The 18893-nt window shown below is 61.7% G+C and overlaps 1 protein-coding gene across 1 annotated transcript in view; it reads left to right on the forward strand.

Annotated features, from left to right (window-relative positions):
• Window positions 1-18893, forward strand: part of ADGRA1 (adhesion G protein-coupled receptor A1) — a 46665-nt gene that overhangs the window by 22103 nt on the left and 5669 nt on the right. The window contains 2 exon segments of the mRNA XM_039252386.1: window positions 6530-6628; window positions 7298-8574. Of these exon segments, the coding sequence (XP_039108317.1) occupies window positions 6530-6628; window positions 7298-8510 (1312 nt within the window). The 3' untranslated portion in view covers window positions 8511-8574.

Below are 18893 nucleotides of genomic sequence, written 5' to 3' on the forward strand. Positions count from 1 at the left end.
CGTTTACAGCCTCGAGGCGGGCTGAACGGGGCTGGTGGTGGAAAGTTCACGTCTGGCAAACCGTCGCTGACGATAAACGCTGGTGATCGGCGGGACGTGCGGTGCTGGGGACGCACCCTCCTGGGCCCCCCTCTGTGAGGGACACGGTGCCACAGAGGCCTGCTGCCCTGCATGCAGGCTGTCCGTCCTCTCAGAGGCAGACAGATGCCGAGACAATGACCCTGTGGACCCCCAGACCCCAGCACAGGCGCCAGCCCCGGGGGCCGGCCGCAGATCACCGCGGCCCCCACACCCGCCGTCCCGGGGGCCTGGGCCCGGGGCCGCTGGGTGGGATCTCAGAGGGGCTGGACTGCGCCGCAGCCATGCGCTGCCGACCTCGGCCAGCCCTGACACAGGCTTCCGGATCGTTCTCTAGTCTCCACGTCCAGAACTCCTGGGTTGGCCCTTTCATTAAAAAGCCCGTGCCCGCTGCCTAGACTTGTGCCGTGTCTCGGGAGCTGGCTTGTTCCCAGCCCTGGTGCCCGTTGGCCACGGGCGAGTCAAGGAGGACAGTCGGGTGCCCGTGTGGGAGCTGCACTCCCTCGGCCTGGGCCACGGGCTTTGGGAGACACCTGCTCCTTTCTTGATTGTTCGGGGTTTTTTGTTTTTTGTTTTTTGTTTTAACAAAAACCAACAAAAAAGGCCAAAAACATCAGTGTGAGCTTATGAAACTTGTCACGCGCCTTCATGGGAAGAAATGGAAGCTTCCCCTTCCGGACACATCCAGGGTGGTGCCCACATGCAGCCCACACCCCCTCCCAGCTTTTGCGACCTCTGCCTCTTTTTGTAGCTTCGCCAGCCAAGTAGGAGTCCCCGAACCCCAGTTTCGTCAGCACAGACTCTGAGCTGTGCACGTGGACTCGCTCACTTTACGCTGTTTCAGCCTGGTTACTGTCGTCAGCCACTGTGCCGTCCACGTGACTGCACGCTGCCGCCTCGCCGGCTGGGCTCGGGCCCGGGGCTCAGCTCAGCCGCCCCCTCCTGCGGCCCGGACGCCCCCGCTGGTCCTGAGAGGCCACCCCACGGGCTCCCCGTAGCCCCCCGGTGCTGGGCTCACTCCGTCCCCTGCCCCAGCTGTGACCTGCTCCGCTTTGTGGAGTGCCTGTTCCAGCCCCTTTCTCATTTTCCGTCGGGCCATCTGTCTTCTGGGGGGACTAGAGGAGCCCCTTGGAGGCGCCTCACCTGAGCGTGTGGCCACGTGTTTCACAAGTAGCTGTTCCTGCTCAAGGCAGCTGGAGGCCTGTTTGCACTTCCAGAAGCCTGACCCTCCCCAACCCACCTTCTCATCTGGCTCTATGACTCCCCCCTTCCGGCCCCCATGCCACAGTCGTGACATCGGAGCAGTGTGAGGCTGGGGACCCACGTGGTGGTGGTGACGTGACATCAGAGTGGTGTATGGCTGGAGACCCGTATGACACAGTGGTGACATCAGAGTGGTATGTGTTGCTGGGACCCATGTGGCATTGGTGACATTGGAGCAGTGTGAATCTGGGGACCCACGTGGTGGTGGTGACGTGACATCAGAGTGGTGTATGGCTGGAGACCCGTATGACACAGTGGTGACATCAGAGTGGTATGTGTTGCTGGGACCCATGTGGCATTGGTGACATTGGAGCAGTGTGAATCTGGGGACCCACGTGGTGGTGGTGACAGCGGCGTGTGCGGCTGGGGACTGTATTCCCGTCCCACCCCTGATGTAACAAACAACCACAAACTTAGTGACTTATTTTGTTACCGTCCTGGCGGTCAGACCAGAGCCGGTGTCCTGGGCCACGTCCAGGTGAGGGCAGGCTGGTTCCTCTTAGGCTCCAGGGGACACACGTCTCGCCTCTTCTTGGCGCCGTGCTCCTCGTGGGCCTCCCTCTGGCTCACAGCCAACCACGCGGCGTCCTCCCTCCTGACTGGCCTCCGCCTCCCCTTACGAGGACTCTGTGATGATGTCAGGCCGCCCAGGCCGCCCTGACCATCCCTGTCCCTTTGCCGTGCAGGCAGCACACCCCAGATCTGGGGGCCGTCACCAGCCCGCGGCAGGGACAGGCTCCACATTTGGGCACGTGCACTCACGTACCCCACTCCACTGACCCCATGTGCCACTTCATCCTAGGTCAAGTGTCCTTGGTTCAGGCCACCACTGGGCTCCCCGATCTGTCCCTCAGTGGGACACTGTCCCCGTGCTCCCCGGGAGCCATGTGACATCCCAGCCAACCTGCCCTGTGTGGGGACATGGAGCACAGAGACGTGACTGGTCCTAAGTGGGCCCGTAGGGTCACATCAGAGCTGCTGATACAGTGACCAGAGGATTTCAGTGTCACCAACTCTCCGGGATGCGACGCCCAAGACCAGGCTTCACGCCTTATGGGGGTGGGGGTGGCTGGTGCACTGGTGACCAGCCCCAAAGGGTCCCCAGCCCCTGGGCGAGCTGAGGCGGGTGCAGAGCAGCCCACATCGGGGACGGGCCCGGGCCCGCAGATGTCCTGCATGCCCACACCCCTGCCCACACCCCTGCCCACACCCCTCCCCACACCCCTGACCACACCCCTGCCCACACCCCTCCCCACACCCCTCCCCACACCCCTGCCCACACCTCTGCCCACACCCCTCCCCACGACCCTGCCCACACCCCTCCCCACACCCCTGCCCACACACCACTGCCCACACCACTGCCCACACTAGGTGGGACACCAGCAGGGGCCTCCAGCACCCTCACCCACACAGTCTGTCTGGCACCAAGAGCCCAGCTCCCCGGCAATCCTGTGGTCGGGCAACTTGGGACTGGAGCTGCTCGGGCAGCAGAGACAGGGAGAGCCCTGGCCGAGGAAGAGGAGCTCACCAGCCTGAGGGGCCCGGCCAGAGGCAGTGGGAGTGCTGTAACCACCTCACCCTGCAGGGTGTGTGACCCAGGAGGGCTTGGAGGACACAGTCCCTCTGACCCAGGGGTCCCCTGGGAATAGTCTGCAGCCACTGGAGCTGGACAGGAGTCGTGGGGGCCACAGTGGCCTGGGGGGGGTGCAGGAGGCGGTCCACAGCAAGCTGCCCAAGGGGTCGCAGCTTAGCAATGTCACCCTTTGTCTTCCCAGGACACAGAGGGACAAGCTGCTGCCACGCCCCCAGAGCAGGGCGAGCCCCACACTGCTCCTGCCCCCACGACACCTGCGCATGCGCTTCCTTGTGCATTCAGAGGGACCTCCTGATCGGAACCCCAGGGTCTTGTCTCCTCGGGGGTGGAGGCACAGCTCAGGGGAAAGTGACTTTCTGCTGGTTCTAAGGGGCCCTCGAGCCTGGTCCACGCTGGAAGCAGATCTGTAGCAGCCAGCCTCTAGCGGGTGACATCACACGACGTCACACGTCACAGATGTCCATGGATGTAGCCCAGGCCGGCACCTTTCTCCGCAGCTATGAGCTCTGGACCAGGATGGTGCGAGGCCAGATCCCCAAGCACACGCTCACCCGCGACACCTTCCTCCAGCCATTAAAAGCAATCGGGGATGTTTTCCTTGCAGCTTCGCCCAGCTTGGCTCCTTGCCCTGCTTTGTGTGCTGCGCTGGACCTCACGGGCACGTATACCTCCCTCCTGTCCACTTAGAGAAGCCACATCCACCTGCATCGCTCGGGCCCCTGCGCCTGGCTGGCCGTCCCCGGGCCGGCTGCTGGCAGCCCTCAGGGAGGCACTCAGAGCCTCTGCTGTAGATGCCACTTGGCAGATGGAGGAGATTCCATCAGGCCGAGTTTGCTGAAATTTTTCATGAAAATGTGTATTAAATTCTGTCAAGTGTTGTCCCTGCATCTGCGAACCAGTTGTACGTCCTCGTTTCCATGACGAACCACGTGGAGTCTATGAAGAGCACACTGCCTTTCTGTGATAAACTTACCTGTGATGTTTTATCCTGTTCATAAAGTCCTCGATTCCGTTTGCTGATACATTGTTACAGGGGCTTGTGTCTGCTCGGGGGGAGGGGGGACACTGACTTTTTTCTCATGCATTTGTCTGATTTTTGTACCGGCTTCTGCTGCCCTGTAAACTGAGTCAGGAGGTGACCCTCCTTTATTTTCTGGAAAAGCCCATAGAAAATGGATTGGTGTCATTTCTTCTTTAGACACGTATCACATCACACTCACTGGTGACACTCGAGGGACATGGAAGCTTCTCTGCTAGATGTTTGTGAATGTTGGAATCAACGATTTTACCAGATACAGAGTTTTCTGATTTCCTAATTCTTCTTTCTATCTGGCTGATTTATATTTTTTTCAAGTAATTTGGCCATTTCATCTAAGATGCTGAAGTGATGGCCACGGCTGTTTACAAATAGTCATCCCTGCCCCATGGGAAGCTGGTTCTTTGTGGCCCCACTTCCTGTCAGCCCGGCCAGGCAGGCTCAGTGTTGTCATTCTTCTGCAGAAATCAATATTTGGCTTGGTGTTTTCCACTATTGCTTGCTGTCTGCACTCCTCCATGTCATCTCCTTTGTTCTGGTGACTCAGTTTACCCTGCTCTCTTCCTTTTCTGCCTTGTCAAGTGGAGTCCTGGCCAGTGAATATCAGGCCTCCCTGTTTTTCCCACAAAAGCATTCACTGCTATGAATGTTCCTCTAAGCCCTGCTTTAGCTGCATCCCAAAAATATGTTATTTCCTTTCTCATTGTGTTTAAGATATTTTCTAAATTCCCTTATGGCATCTTCTTTGATCCATGAATTATTTAGAAGTATGTGGTTTCACCTCCAGGTATTTGTGGTTTTCCTAGTTACCTCACTGTTATTAATTGTTAACAGGACTTCATGGAGGTCAGGCCATATGCTCTGGATGATCACAACCCTCTTGCTCAAGGTTTGTTTCGTGGCACACATCATCTGCCACAGTGAGTAGACCACGGGTACATGGCAGGAACGAGCACCATCAGTTACCGGGTGTGATGGTCCATGAAGAGCAGTCATGATGAAGTGATTCATATAATTGTTCAAATCTTCTATTTTTCTACTAATTTCTTGCCTAGCCGCCTTAACAACTGCTAAGAGATGGGAGTTTAAGTCTCCAACCATGATTTTGGAGTTGCCTGTTTTTCCCACTACATGTGTCCTTTTTGCTTCCCATATTTTAAATCTTTTCTTTGACCGCACATGTGTATGTTCAGGGTGCCTTCCCGTGAGCCACACTGATGTTGCCGTAACGTGGGCCTCTTCAGCTCTTTCTCCCCAAGCCTGTCTTCCCTGATATGGTGGCTGCCACAGCCTTCCTGGGCCCCCGGATTCCATCATCGTCCAGCTGCTCTGCATCTCCGAGGGAAGATGCTTCTGCCATGGACAGGGTGGGCTCAGCGTGCTGTCATGCACCTGCCCCGCCCGCCTCTGCCCGAGCAGGGACGTCCAGCCCAGGAGCACTGGGTAGAGACAGGTCTCCATTCCACCAGTTTTCTGCTTGTACTTCTTTTCTTCCTTCCATTCCTCTTTCCCTGTCCTATTTTCTTCTTTTGGATTATTTTTTTTAATTTCCTTACATTTCATTTTAATTTATTTATTATCTTTCTCCTATCAATGTGTCGTGTTGCCGTGGGGTTTGAAGTGCACCAGCTCTCAGCACTGTCTTTGGTCTGACAGGTGTACGCGTCCATGTGAAACGTGCGCAGGGGTTCTGCCTGTGAGATGGTGCCCCCCAACTCGGTGCTGAAGACACACGTCTGCTCTGTACATGGATTATCAACTCCCCTAGGCAGCGTTAAAATTCTTTCTTTAAGCAATCGTATATATTTTTTTAATTAAGAGGAAACAAGATCCTTTATATTTGCCCCAACATTTAGCATGTCTGATGTTCTCCATTCTTTCGAGTTTCTATCTGGTATAATAGCCCTTTAGCCTGAAGGACGTCACTCAGCATTTCTTGAAGGTCAGCTGGCAACAAATTCATTCAGTTTTATTTTTGTCAGAAAATGTCTGTGTCTGTCCTCGTTCTGAAGGACATGTTCTCTGCATGTAGAACCCTGGGAAGCACAGAGTCCCGGGGGTCACCTTGCTCCCACCCACAGACCTGGGGCCCATGTCATTCCCCTCATCCGGGATGGGGGTGCCCACTCCCCGTGGCCGCCGTGGCCCCTGCAGTGCACACAGTGGCCGGGCGCCTGTGGACCGTGTGCTTGGCAGTCCCTCCCGTTCCCAGGATCCAGCCTCCCCGTGTGGGCACCAGAACGCCCTCAGAGGGAGCTGCTGGCTGACGCCCCTCCGGCACAGAGGCCAGGCCAGGCCCAGAATGGGGGTCAACTTCCATCCAGACTGGCCCCTGACCTGAGGGGGTGGGGGTCAGAGGTCAGCTGCTTGGGGTTAGCAGCTGAGAAGCCGGGTGGCCAGGCAGTGCAAATAGGTGGGGGAGGGAGGGGGAGGAGGAGAGGTGAGGCCGGCTCTGGCCGGGGCTTTCCTGTTGGGTGGGTGTTTGTGGAGCTAGGAAAGCAAGGTCGCCCTTGGGGACGCGGGTTCTCAGGCCGTGAGCGGTCTTTTTCCTCGTGCAGGTTCTATCTCATCAGCGGAGGGGTGCCGTTCGTCATCTGCGGGGTCACAGCTGCCACGAACATCAGGAACTACGGAACGGAGGACGCGGACAGGCCCTAGTGAGTACCTCACAGCAGGGGGCCTCCCCAGCCCCCACGCCTCCCCGAGCCCTGACCACGGGGGGGGACCTCCCAGCCACCACGCCTCCCCGAGCCCTGACCACGGGGGGGGACCTCCCAGCCCCCACGCCTCCCCGAGCCCTGACCACGGGGGGGGACCTCCCAGCCCCCACGCCTCCCCGAGCCCTGACCACGGGGAGGGGACCTCCCAGCCACCATGCCTCCCCGAGCCCTGACCACTGCACAGTGGGCGTGCCCGGCAGGACCACCATCTGCTCCCCACATGTCCCCCCGCCAGAGACCCCTCCCGGGGCTAACGGCCACACCTCCGGGTCAGCTCAGGGCGTGGACAGGTCAGGCCCAGTGCCCGGCACTCGGGCCCCTCCAGTAGTGCTGCCAGAAGGTCGGCCCCGCGCCCTTGGTGCTCAGCACTGGGTCCGCGGCCTTCTGGGGCGGGGAGAGAAGGCATCATCCAAGAGAGGTGGGCGTGGGCCCCCAGGCCTTGACTCCGCGCTGTCCGAGCGCCAGCAGGCCGGGGGGCGTGGCTGAGTCTTCGTCCCCACCACAAGCCACCTCACGCGCTGCAGAGAAAACCTCCCCGTGAGCTCCGGAGGCGGCCACGGCAGGACCACCCGGCGCCACCGCTCACCGACCCCTCTCTTCCCGCAGCTGCTGGATGGCCTGGGAGCCCAGCCTGGGTGCGTTCTACGGGCCGGCGGCCTTCATTGCGCTGGTCACCTGCGTGTACTTCCTGGGCACCTACGTCCAGCTGCGGCGCCACCCGGAGCGCAGGTATGAGCTCAGGCCGCGGGCGGAGGAGCAGCAGCGACTGGCGGTGCCCGAGGCCGGCCACAGCCCCGGGGCGCGGCCGGGCACGCCGCCCGCCTGCGACGCCCTGGCCGCCTCGCTGCTGCAAAACGAGCACTCGCTCAAAGCCCAGCTGCGGGCCGCTGCCTTCACGTTCTTCCTGTTCACGGCCACCTGGGCCTTCGGGGCGCTGGCCGTGTCCCAGGGCCACTTCCTGGACATGGTCTTCAGCTGCCTGTACGGCGCCTTCTGCGTGACGCTGGGGCTCTTCGTGCTCATCCACCACTGCGCCAAGAGAGACGACGTGTGGCAGTGCTGGTGGGCCTGCTGCCCCTCTCGCGGCGACGCCCACGCCACCAAGCTCAGCGCCCACCCGGCGCTCGACACCAACGGGGACGCGCTGGGGCCCGTGGCCTGCCTGCAGGACTCGCCGTGTCCGGGCAAACCGCGGGGCTTCGGCCACCCACCCGCCGGCCACTGCAAGATGACCAACCCGCAGGCGGCCCAGAGCCACGCCAGCTGCCTGTCGCCAGCCACGCCGTGCTGCGCCAAGATGCACTGCGAGCAGCTGATGGAGGACGCGGCCCACGTCCACGTGCACGAGGAGGACCCCTTCGGGCACGACCCGCACCTGCACAGCTGCCTCCAGGGCACAACTGAACCCCCCTACTTCGGCCGACCCCGGGCAGCCACAGGGCAGGAGTATGCCTACCACTTCCCGTCCAGCCTGGAGGGCAGCCCCCGCAGCTCGCGCACGGACAGCCCCCCGAGCTCGCTGCGGGGCCCGGTGGGGGCACACACACTGGCCTGCTGTGCCCAGGGCGGCCCCTTCCCCCTAGTCAGCCAGCCCGAGGGCAGCGACACGGCGCTCTACGGCTGCCCGCTGAGGCCAGCTCGGGAGGCGGCCCACGGCCCGGCCCACTTTGAGATGCTCCGGAGGACGCAGTCCCTGCCCTTCGGCGGGCCTGGTCAGAACGGGCTGCTCCAGGGAGATGTGTGCCAAGCCCTGTCCTTCAGCGCGGACGGCACGGGCAACATCCGGACAGGCCCGTGGAAGAACGAGACCACCGTGTAGCTGGGCCGGCGCCTCACGTCAGCGGCCCCGGGGGACGAGCATGAGCAGAGCGAGGCCTTGCCACGTGCCCCCTTCTCCGTGAAGGACCCAGGCGGGAAGATGCTGTGGGCCCCGTCTGTGTCCCCTGACCCTGAGGTCAGACGGGCCGTCGTGTCCCGGTCGCCGGCTTTCCAGCCCCTCGTGCCCAGTCCCTGGGGCCGCCCAGGAACAAAGCAGGAGCTCTGTCAGGGGAAGCACCCTGAGCGCCCGGCGTGCGCCCCGCCTGCCCCACCAGCCTGGCCACAGCAGGAAGACCACCCACGTTTTCTAGCGTCTGGTGTGTGTCTCATTACGTTTTGTTCCAAGGCACGGGCGGGCTGCTCCTGCCTGGATAGGGTGCTCTGCACCTGGGCCGTCACCACCAGCCTCTCTGCCAGCCGCCGTCGCGTCAGAAGGCCATGTCAGAGCCTCCACTCAGCACCCGGCCTACCTGCGGCCCCCCGAGGCCCCAAGCGTCACGGATGCTGGGGCTCGTCACCACAATCCGGGCGCACGTGGGAAGGGGGAGTGGCCTGACACTGTTCTCCAGAAGCCCGCTGGAGCCTTTGAGGGGCCCTGTGCCTTCGGAAATGCCCAGTGTCCTTCAGCAGACTCGACCATCAATGCCAGCCACTGTCGGGACCGTAACCCACCCCAACAAGGGCATTTGGGGCCATAAAGTTCCCTGCCCCGAAAAGAGGGGGCTGGCATTTCCATGTGCATCTGGGCAACAGCCCGGACTCAATTAAGGCGAGCCTTGTGTGGAGCAAGGGGCCTGTCCCACGGGCAGAGGAAGACCCTGAGGAGCACGCGTGCGACTGTGGCACACATGCACACGCATACACCACACGTGTGCACACATGACACACATGCACACGTTTGCACATGCACACAACACACCGTGCACACAGACTTCGCGTTGCCCAGACACCCGAGCACTGGGTCCCTTTGCACTGCGTCGCCGGCATCCCCGTGCTCCTCCAAGTGCCCCGCTGTCTGGGCAGGGGGCTGTGCCGGCTGCAGACCCTCGCTGGCGCATGCTGGGAGGCGAGGAGGTGAGTCGGGGGTCCCGGGGGCCAACAACGCTCAGTATCTGAGCACAAGGAGCCTTGCTTCCCGGGATTCTTGTAAACCTAACAATGTCCTGGACCGGCCACACAGCCCGCCTGTCCTCACAGGTCAGCCAGACGGGCAACCAGGTGCCCGCCGGGCAGTTTCTGTCTCTGTCCAGCCTATTCGCCTGCTTCCGTAGCTGATAGGAGCCAGAGACCCGATGCTGTGCTGTGTACACGCTGTAGATGCAGAACCGTCACACGAAATACAGTATTTTGCACTGTTTGCCTTTGTGAGGCTGGTTAATAGCATCCGTGTGCGTCTCTCATCCCTGAGGGGGTGGGCTGCCCAGGTGCGTGGCTCCCACTTCTGCGCTGGGACCCGGCCGGGGCCGGGGAGCCCAGAGAGGTTGCTCTGCCCTGGACGCTCTGGCCCCCTGGGAGGCGCCCACCGCGGTCCTTCCCCCCGCCCCCTGCAGCTCACCATTCAAACCAAAGAAATTCAACATTAAACATTAAACCTCATGTGTTTCAGTATTGATTCAGCCTCCTGAGTCCACTTGGGACAGTGTTGTGACACATCTATCTGCACGTAATATTTTCAGAGCATAAATCCGCAGCTCACCACAGTGCAGGAATTCCACACGGAACAACTTCCAGAAGGATGTGGGATGGAAGGTCAGAACCAGATCCTACATCTCTGGTCTCATGGCATGTCACCTCCTTCCTTTGTGTGTGTGCGTGCACATGTACACATGTGCAGGTACTATGAGACTTGAGTGTGTGTTGTCTGCATGTTTGTGTGTGTAGGTGTGTCTATGTGTGTGCATGTGTGTGTGCACATGTACGCGTGTGTAGGTGCTGTAAGACTTTGAGTGTGTGTTGTCTGCATGTCTGTGTGTGTGCATGTGTATGCACATGTACACGTGTGTAGGTGCTGTGAGACTTTGAGTGTGTTGTCTGCATGTTTGTGTGTGTGTGCATGTATATGCACATGTACACGTGTGTAGGTGCTGTGAGACTTTGAGTGTGTGTTGTCTGCATGTCTGTGTGTGTGCATGTGTATGCACATGTACACGTGTGTAGGTGCTGTGAGACTTTGAGTGTGTTGTCTGCATGTTTGTGTGTGTGTGTGTGCCTGTGTGTGTGCACATGTACACATGTGCAGATGCTGTGTGACTTGAGTGTGTGTTGTCTGCATGTTTGTGTGTGTATGTGTATGCCTGTGTGTGTGCACATGTACATGTGTGTAGGTGCTGTGAGACTTTGAGTGTGTGTTGTCTGCATGTTTGTGTGTGTATGTGTGTGCCTGTGTGTATGCACATGTACATGTGTGTAGGTGCTGTGAGACTTTGAGTGTGTTGTCTGCATGTTTGTGTGTGTGTGTGCCTGTGTGTGTGCACATGTACACATGTGCAGGTGCTGTGAGACTTTGAGTGTGTGTTGTCTGCATGTTTGTGTGTGTATGTGTATGCCTGTGTGTGTGCACATGTACATGTGTGTAGGTGCTGTGAGACTTTGAGTGTGTGTTGTCTGCATGTCTGTGTGTGTGTGCATGTATATGCACATGTGCATGTGTGTAGGTGCTGTGAGACTTTGTGTGTGTGTTGTCTGCATGTCTGTGTGTGTGCATGTGTATGCACATGTACACGTGTTTAGGTGCTGTGAGACTTTGAGTGTGTTGTCTGCATGTCTGTGTGTGTGTGTGTGCCTGTGTGTGTGCACATGTACATGTGTGTAGGTGCTGTGAGACTTTGAGCGTGTGTTGTCTGCATGTCTGTGTGTGTGTGCACACATACACATGTGTGAGGGCTGAGAGTTGGGCATGTGTGTTGTCTGTGTGTGCATGTGTGTGCATGCACGTGTACACATGTGCAGGTGCTGTGAGACTTGGGTATGTTCTGTGTGCATGTGTGCGTGCATGTGTTGTGTGTCACACATGCATGTGTGCAGATGCTATGAGATTTGGGTGCATGTGTTGTCTGAGCGTGCACATGTGCACTTGTGCATGTGAGTGAGTGTGGTGCGTGCCTGCCCTTCACAGAGACCATGTGAGGCACGTGGCGGCGCCACGTGGGCCCCTTCCACTGCCCGGGGTAGAGGCATGCCAGGCTCACCGTCAGCTGAAGTCTCTGGAAGCCCGACAGGTCTGGACCGCATCCTGCCAACGACTGGAGCCGAGGGCCTGGCAGCCGGCCCCCCCCCCGGGCTTCGGCTGCGGCCGCTGCTCTGGGGACAGGGTCTGCCGCCGCCTCACGCTGCTGCCCCGCGGCCCTGGGAGGCTCGGTCCGATGCGCAGCCTCCTCCGGGCATGGCTGGCACTCCGAGCCTGGAGAGCACGGCACACGACGGTTAGAGGAAGGGCACCTGCCAGCCCTCTGACTCCTCCAAGAAGCCTGCTGAGCCGCCTCTGAGCGAGGGTCCCTGGGGAGCCCCTGCCGGCTCTGTGGGGAGGGGGCTGCTTCAGGGCTCAGCAGCCCCGCCCCTCGCCCCGTGGCCCCACGGCCCGCCTGCCTGGCTGGGGCTCTACAGGACGGTCCAGGGTAGCCCTGGGCCCTCGGGAGCCCACCTTCCAGCCAAGATCAGCTCAGGCACCCGGGGCAGCCTCTCGGGCAGGGCCTCCCGAGAGGGGTCAAGCTCTGCGCTGGGCCGGGGCAGGGGCCTGCCCTCGGCACTCAAGGCCCCAGGCAGGCATGCAGCAGGCCACACACAGAGACGGTGGCACAGCTGGGCCGTGTCCACCCTCACGCTGACCCCGCCACTCACGCTGAGACCCACGGAGTTTCGGGGGGGGGGGGGCACCGAGGGCCACTGCTCTGCGGACCGCAGTGCCTCCCGAGGACAGCTGGCCCCGCCCACCGCACGTGCCCCTCCTCACCCTCTACCAGGCTCTGTCCACGACCCACAGGCTGTGGCAGAAGATTTCATTACATGACTTATTACCCAACAGGCACTCTGGGTTGTAATTTCGCCTGTTGGATCTGAGTTCAGAGACGGTTCTGCTGCCCCCAGGTCGGGGAGGAGGGACATCAGCTCTGATGTGCAGGGGTGGGCGAGCCCGGAGGGTGGGGCAGGGGGCAGGGCCACAGCCCCCAAGGACATGGGGCACAGTGTCACAGGCACATGCACACAAACACACACGCACCCACATGCTTCACACACACACACACACACACACACGCACACGCCGAAGGCTGCATCCCAGCCCATTCTCCCCCAGAAGTCGGTCCCATCGAGGCCCCACCTCCCAGCCCAGGGGGCCGGCGGCTTCCCTCCGGGAGCACTGGAGAAGGGAGCCCAGGTCCCTGCAGGGGCCCCCCGGGCACAGTCAGGCTCCGGCCCCCCGCCTGCCCCAGGGGCTGACCTGGGGCACCACCACCCCACCCCGGAGTGCCACAGAGGCCGGATGGGGACTGTGGCAGCCCCTCACGCCGCACAGGGATGTGGTTGGAGCCAGGAAGAATTTCCCTCCAGGAGCCCTGGCTGCTGGGGGCCGGTGTGAGTCCCGGCGGACCCCGTTCAGCAGGGCTGGTCCCGGGACACAGAGCGGAGCAGACAGTCTAAGGGCTGACACCCCACGAGCTCCCATGATGGCACCTGCCCGCAGGGCGCGTCCACATCACCCCTCAGGCTGTGCAGACCCCAGCTGTGCCGTGCACTGCGAGGCAGGTAATCAAGAGTAAGGAACAGACGGGGGGCAAAGCCACGGGGCCCCTTGTGTGTGCAGGTGCCTGAGGGAGAGTGGGGTCCAAACGACACCAATACCTCGCAATTTCCACATCGGTCACCCCCAAGCATGTCCCCACATCAACGGGCACATGCGACCTCAGGCTGTCCCCAGATCCCCAGGTCCTGGGAGCAGCTCGGAACGTCACTGAGCAACAGCCTTCAAGCCGTGGCGGAATCCGAGCCCAAGGAGCCGCGTGCGCTTCCAGAGCCCCCTGCAACCCAGAGCCGCCTCCTGGGGCCATCGTGGCTGCACGTCGCTGAACCAGCACCGCAGACCGACAGGACGGTTTTGAACAAAAGTCGTGTGGACCCTGCAAACACAGACGCCACCACTAACACCTGGCTCAGAAGCATGACCAATGGCTCCCGATGAGAGGATTCCGCACCCACAGGAGCGCGGGGGCCGTGGGGGTCACCCCCGCAAGCCAGAGGGAGCAGGAAGGGGACTGGCTCAGGGTTGCTGTGGCAGGCGGTGGGGCCGGGTGGGGGTCTTCACACTCAGGCAGGAGCTCGTGGGGCCTGAATCTCCCCCGGCATCCGAGTGGGAGCCCTTGCGCAGACCCCATTACACGGCACGGCCATGGCAGCCGCTCAGGGACACCACAGACGGCACCGAGGGCCACACCAGCTATAGGGCTGGCTCGGAAATTCACTTCCAAGGGTTTGTGTTTCACGGAACAGATTCATTTCTGCACCATTTAACTGGAATCTATAACTGCAATCAATCCGAAATTGCAAACTCTAACTTCTCGTACTGTGGTATGACAAGTCCTCTGACTTCCCATTCGAGGGGCTCAGCTCTGAGGTGGGGCGTAGCCTGGGGGAATGTGCACATCTGTGTCCCCGTGTGCAGCATGCTCACGGTCTTGAAGGGCCGGGGTCCTGCCGTGGGGCAGCCTGGGAGGGGTTCGTGGCCCACATCTAGAGGGGACGGTGCCCTAGCAGCATGGGGGTCCTGCGTCCAGTGAGACCCCACGCTGGGTGGGATGGGCAGGTGTCCGTGGCCGCTGTGAGGTGGGTGCCCCCAGCTGGGCTGGGGGTCTTGTTGCCATGAGCGGGGTGATATTCATGTCTTGAGTGGGGTGGGGGCGCGTCCTCTGGGCCGAGCTAGGGCCACGTGGGGACTGTGGCAGGCACCCTGTGGCGGGAAGACCGTGAGGACTTGGGTCGGGGTCACGGTGGGCTGAGCGGTGGGCGTCTGTGTCCTTGTGGGCACGGTGTTTGTGACCCGCATCGTGGGGGCACACTGTTGTTGTGCTGCTGAGAACGAGCACGAGCCCCGCACTGGTGTGCGATGTGGTCCAGGGGGAGAGTCCAGGCTCTGACGTGGAGGGACGGCCAGGGGAGGACTCTGGGCCCCGGTGGGCGGGTCCGAGCCCTGCACCAGGGCTCTCCAGGCAGGTATGTCCTGGGGGTCTGTGTGGAGAGGTGGTGTGCCCTCCCCTCAGCACCGGGGAGCATGCCCGTGGGGCGGGGGCCAGGACACAGGTCCAGCCCGGCTCTCCAGCCACCCCTCCAGCACTGGCCTCTGCACTTGGCCTCAAGCGGGACGCTGTGCAGAGGACAGACAAAACCCCACGGATCCGGTGTGTTCTCACGTCGGTGAGATGCAATGCACTCTGCACACTTGACACCTGGGCTTCAGAAGCAAATGCAGAAACTAAGTGGCTCTGTCTTCCTGCTGCCAAGTTCAGTTTAGTCCAAATTTAACCGGATTGAAAATTACTCTTACAAGAGTGATAAAAATGAGTTTCGGGGCACCTGGGTGGCTCAGTTGGTGGAGCTCTGACTTCGGCTCAGGTCATGATCTCACGGCTCACGGGATCGAGCCCCATGTCAGGCTCTGTGCTGGCAGCTGGGAACCTGCTGGAGATTATTTTTCCTTTCTCTCTGTCTCTCCCCAACTAGTGCTGTCTCTGTCTCTCAAAGTAAATAAATAAACATTTTTTAAAGACTTAAAAAAATAAGTTTCTGCACACTGAGTCACCTGGTGACCTTGGTGATTTGCCACAGGAGCCTGAACAGACTGAGGGATTCTCTCGTGCTTGGAGGAGCCGGGGGCCTGCCGAGCCCAGAGCCGCCCACCGGCTTGTTCTGTGCGCTCCTGGACCTGGCGAGTCCGGTGAGGACAATGGCCTGCATCCTCGCCCTCGCCCTCGCCCCGGCCTGCTGCGCCCGGCGTGCGCGTGTCCTTCCCGGCCGTCCAGCGGCACCCCCTCCCCACGCCATGTCTCCCTTGAGCCGTCCACTGCCCCCAGAGGACCCCCGCCACTGGGCCTGCGGGACGGCTGTGCCCGCCCCTGCGCTGGTCTCCTGTGCGTCCTCACGCGCGTTAGATACCTGCAGCCCAAGGTGTGTCGGTTGTACTGCAGTGAAGCAGGAGAAGCTTCAGTGGGGGGAGGGCGGGGGGAGGGCGGGGGGAGGGCGGGGGGAGGGCGGGGGCAGGGTCGGCACCCGGGCCCTGCTCTGTTACCCCTCAGCTGCTGGCGCGAGACCCGGACCGAGGACGCACATGGGAGGCTGGCTGTGGGCCAGAGGGGGCGGTGCCCGCGCCCCGGGCAGAAGGGGTCACCCGTGAGAAGAGAATCAAGAAAGGCTCAAGCCTCGGGTGCGGGGGGGGGGGGGGGCCTGCACCAGAGCCTGGGAGGCACAGCAGCCCTCCTGCCTCCCAAACGCTGGGGCCCCCGGGCCTTCCAGACTTTTCCATCAGGTTCCACACGCCCCACTCACTGATGGGCCATCCGCCTCACACACCTTCGCAGCTGGTGCACAGGTCAGAGCCGTCACTATGGGGATCGGGAGCGAAGAGGAGGGCTGATCAGAGAAACTGGGACCCTGGGCGTCAGCCAGCCTCCTGCCTGGGGGAGGGAAGGCAGTGGGGTGGGGGGAGGGCCAGCCCAGGCCAGGCTGTGCCTGGGGCGCTCTCACGGGGAGAAGCAGGTCTTGGAGTCACACCACAGCCCCCCAGGAAGGAGGCATGAAACATCAGGTCCAGACCTGGGGGTGAGTGAGGGCAGGGTGGGCTCAGTCCCGGGCGGGGCGCCCTGTTCCTCCTTCTCCCCATTGCAGCCTCCCTACTGTGTTCAGACAGGGATGAGGCTCAGGTGCCGGTGCTGCCAGGGACGGAGCCGGCACCTGCGAGCTGGGCCTGCCAGAGCTCACACAGCACAGGATCTGGGAGCCTCCGGAACCTTCTGTCCTGCTCGGGGTAACACCCAGGCCTTGATAAGGACACGCCTCCCGAGCCGGGTTTTGGATGAAACGCGGGGCCAAAGCCCAGCCTGGGGGTCAGTCAGGACAGACGGGCACCGCACACCCCCATGCCGGCCCAGGCTGAATGGTGGCCACAGCGAGGCGTCTGAGAGCCCCGGGGCCCACCGCTCCCATAGGTCCAGCTGAGGTCAGGGTCCGGACAGGAGACAGACCCTCGCTGAGCCAGTTACGAGGCAGGAGTCCCCAGCTGCACTCTGCCACCCTCCCGGGGACAGGAGGGCTCTGCAGACACACAGCGGGACAGTCTGAGGTCCCAAGGTACGCGGTCACGAGCTCAGGGTGACCAGCTGGCCCCAAGGCCCCATCCCGGGTGAGGGTCCCTAGCAGGAGACCCCAGTACCGCCAACCCTGGGCCCTGTAAACCCTGCTTGACCTCCAAGGGGGGCCCATCTGGTTGTCCTTCCGTGTCTTGCACAATGCAAGCAGGGTACACAGTAGGTGCTCAATAAATGCTTGTGGAGTTGAAGTAAGTGGGCACCAAACACGAGGCTGTGGCCAATGGCTGCAGAGGACACCGGGGAGCTGGGTCCCCTTGGGCCAGGGTCCTGGCCAGGTCCTGGGTCAGGGGCTGCCCCCTAGACAAGCGTGGAGCACACGCCCCTCCCTGGGAGCAGTGAGGGCCCCTGACAAAGGGAAATCGTTGAATGACAGTTACTTCATTCACGGGGGAGTCTTGCAGTGGAGGCAAGGGGTGAGGCTCACCCCCCAGGACAGCGTGGGCAAACGGGAGTCTATACCCAGGGAGCAGGGCAGGTCTGACCAGCTTCTCTGCTGGCCCAAACCTTCCCTGGGCCCATCTGCTTTCCGCAAGAACGCCGTCCTCAGCAGGAATCCTGGCCGGTCGGTGCGGCCAGAGCCCCGGGACCTAAGGTCCCCCCGCAGCCATGTCCCACACCGACCGGCCTCGGCCAGCAACCCCGTGGCCGTGGTGCATTTGGAATGGGCCCAGGCTTTCCCCACTCAGTCGTCCTGAATCCGGGTGCCCACACTGCCGTGGCCTCTGTCCTTCTCTGTTCTCTCTGTCGGGCTCAGTGACGGATGGCCACGAGAGGAGGGATCAGGAGGGGCAGTTCTGGCTGAAGTGACCTCACAGGAGCCCTGTTGGAGGCTGGTGGGTGACTGACATGACGGCGAAGGAGGGGGAGCCAGTCAGGTGCCGGGGCCAGCGTTCTGGCCAAACTGGCAGGATTCGTACTAAGATGTGATGGCTTGGGGGCTCGTGGGTGGCTCAGCTATGATCCCGGGGTCATGGGATCAAGCCCTGCATCAGGCCCCTCATTGAGCATCGAGCCTGCTTGGGATTCTCTGTCGTTCTGTCTGCCCCTCCTCCACTAGCACTTCCTCTCTCTAAGATACATATATATATATATACATGAAAAAAAATCTAAGTTGATGCAAACTGCCTTTGTGCACGACGTCCAAACCTTAAATAAAGACAGGACGGAGTTGCTGCCGCCCTTCCCCAGCTCAGGCCCCCGCTGCGCCCAGGTGCTGCTGGGAGTGCTGGCCCAGAGCGCACTCAGAGGGCCGCGCACCCCAGGGCAATGCCGGGGCCCCTGCAGCATGACCTACCCGGGTCCAAGGAACAAGGTCAGCAAGAAGTGAGTGAACCAGGGAAGACAGAGAAACCACCCGCAGAGAGCCACACGCAGCTCCCCTCCACGCTGCACACACGCGCCCGGGGCCCCCACACTGGAAACTAGAACACGGGGAAGGCGGAAGCCTGAGGAAAGGCCACGAGCCTCCGACGTCCCTGTCCCATCGCTGGGACCCAAGGCCCGGGAGGCTGAGGCCCCCAGCAGTGTGCGCCATGCTCGACAGTTTACGAAGTGCCAGTGGCCATCCCTTCCCCTCCCCACATCCCACAGCCTGAGCTGGGGCCGTGGTGAGTGAGGCACTGGGGGAGAGGTGGCCCCCTCCAGCCCTCCCTGGGTCCCCGGGACCTGTCAGCACACAGGAGACACGCTGAACTCACAGCAGGCGTCAGCCAGACCCCACCGGCCGACTCTCCCACCCACGACATCTGCAGTGTCAGAGGTGCTCCAAGGAAGCAGGTTGAGGCCAGCCTCACCCCCCAGCCCCCACCCCAGGCCCAGCCAGCCTCACCCCCCCAGCCCCCACCCCAGGCCCAGCCAGCCTCACCCCCCTGGCCCCCACCCCAGGCCCAGCCAGCCTCACCCCCCGGGCACCCACCCCCTGCCCAGCCAGCCTCACCCTGGGCCCAGCCAGCCTCACCCCCCGGCCCCCACCCCAGACCCAGCCAGCCTCACCCCCCGGGCACTCACCCCAGACCCAGCCAGCCTCACCCCCC

The sequence above is a fragment of the Hyaena hyaena genome, unplaced genomic scaffold (assembly GCF_003009895.1).
Source record: "Hyaena hyaena isolate Hyena2069 unplaced genomic scaffold, ASM300989v1 scaffold_409, whole genome shotgun sequence".
In the NCBI taxonomy this organism is placed as follows: Eukaryota; Metazoa; Chordata; class Mammalia; order Carnivora; family Hyaenidae; genus Hyaena; species Hyaena hyaena.